At 38.0% G+C, this 1355-nt stretch overlaps 1 protein-coding gene across 1 annotated transcript in view; it reads left to right on the forward strand.

Moving 5' to 3' along the window:
* The first annotated feature begins 781 nt into the window (after positions 1 to 781).
* The window catches only part of LOC117119099 (glutathione reductase, mitochondrial-like), a 10233-nt gene continuing 9659 nt past the window's right edge, over positions 782 to 1355 (forward strand). Inside the window, exon 1 of the mRNA XM_033263910.1 lies at positions 782 to 1060. Within this exon, the coding sequence (XP_033119801.1) occupies positions 884 to 1060 (177 nt within the window). The 5' untranslated portion in view covers positions 782 to 883. The remainder of the gene's footprint in view (positions 1061 to 1355) is intronic.

A 1355-nucleotide genomic window follows, 5' to 3' on the forward strand; every position in this document is an offset into this window, starting at 1 on the left:
ATAAATAATGCAAGTTCACTGCATGCTACATGGTGCCAAAAAATCAAAACAATAACAAACTTAGTGCCATTGGAAAATATTGTTAGATTTATCAATCTGTTCCCTTCCTCCCTCATCAAAAATTTTACACGGTAATAGAAAATATTTTGTTGATTTACCTCATCAAAATGTTTAGCAACGTTGAGCATTTTGTCATTTTAAATGTAATACGACACGTTCCCAAACATGCGAATGTGCATTTTGTTGCAAATGTTAAAGTTTATCTTTAAATTACATTTCTTTCTTTATTTAAATAGTAATTACTCCATATCCGGATTTAAAAAAAAAAACAAAAAAAAAAAACCTCCGTCCCTTGTCAATTTTTTGAAAAACTAGAGTGATAATCTTAATATCGTTTTCTATCTGCCTTACATTATTTATTTGTATTACATCAAGATTACAGTAGGCCCTACATTTTTTTTATCAGTATACTGTGTATAAAACAACACTTTTAAAGTATATCGTATAAGGATATAAAATTTATTGGCTTTAGCTTTCTTCCACACAAGAAAATTTGAGCGGCGCCCGACCACGCCTACTTTTATCTTGTCAGGGACATCCTCCCCCTCCCTTCCGTCGGGAAAATCCTGGCGCACCCCTGATCTGCTGTAGTGCTATTAAACTCTTCAAAAGTATGTTTATACGTATAAATAATGCAATCAAGTAGTACTGTATTTGGTGCACGTTCTCAACGCAATGTAAACATTGTCACGGTTCGATGCACAGGCATAATCCAGGGCTGTATAATTCTGAAGTGCGGTCGTACCGGAGTAGGTTAATTCTTTTATTATCGTTAGTCAGCAAATTCTAACACAATACCACACCTAACTGCTTCACTTTATCGATGTTCAATGTCCTGAGAAGACAGTTTTCAACTAAGATTTCTGTCATGGCAGCGGTAAAAAGCTACGATTATTTAGTTATCGGCGGTGGGTCTGGCGGCATCGCTAGCGCACGCAAGGCTGCAGAATTCGGTGTTTCTGCTGGGTTAATCGAGCACCAGCGCCTTGGAGGAACTTGTGTAAGTAAAATTAGGCCTATTGACTTAGGCCTAGGCTAGCCTTTATCTTGATAGTATAGGCCTAGTATAAATAATTGTTACGCTCGTAGAGGTCCTACCTCTCATTGACGTGACTATAAACAGCCACTAAATCAGTCTTCAACTGAACGTTTTGCCTACAATTTAGTTAGGCACTCCAGATCCCATCTCCTTGTTATTTTATAAGGTGGCGATCCTTTAAATTTCAGGTATTTCTCTGATATGGTACTCAGAGCAGGGGCGGATTTTTAGGGGTCGTGGCAAGCCGGAGCCGGCC

This window comes from Anneissia japonica, unplaced genomic scaffold, assembly GCF_011630105.1.
Source record: "Anneissia japonica isolate Jap-2015-1 unplaced genomic scaffold, ASM1163010v1 scaffold1792_len1028045_cov167, whole genome shotgun sequence".
Classification (NCBI taxonomy): Eukaryota; Metazoa; Echinodermata; class Crinoidea; order Comatulida; family Comatulidae; genus Anneissia; species Anneissia japonica.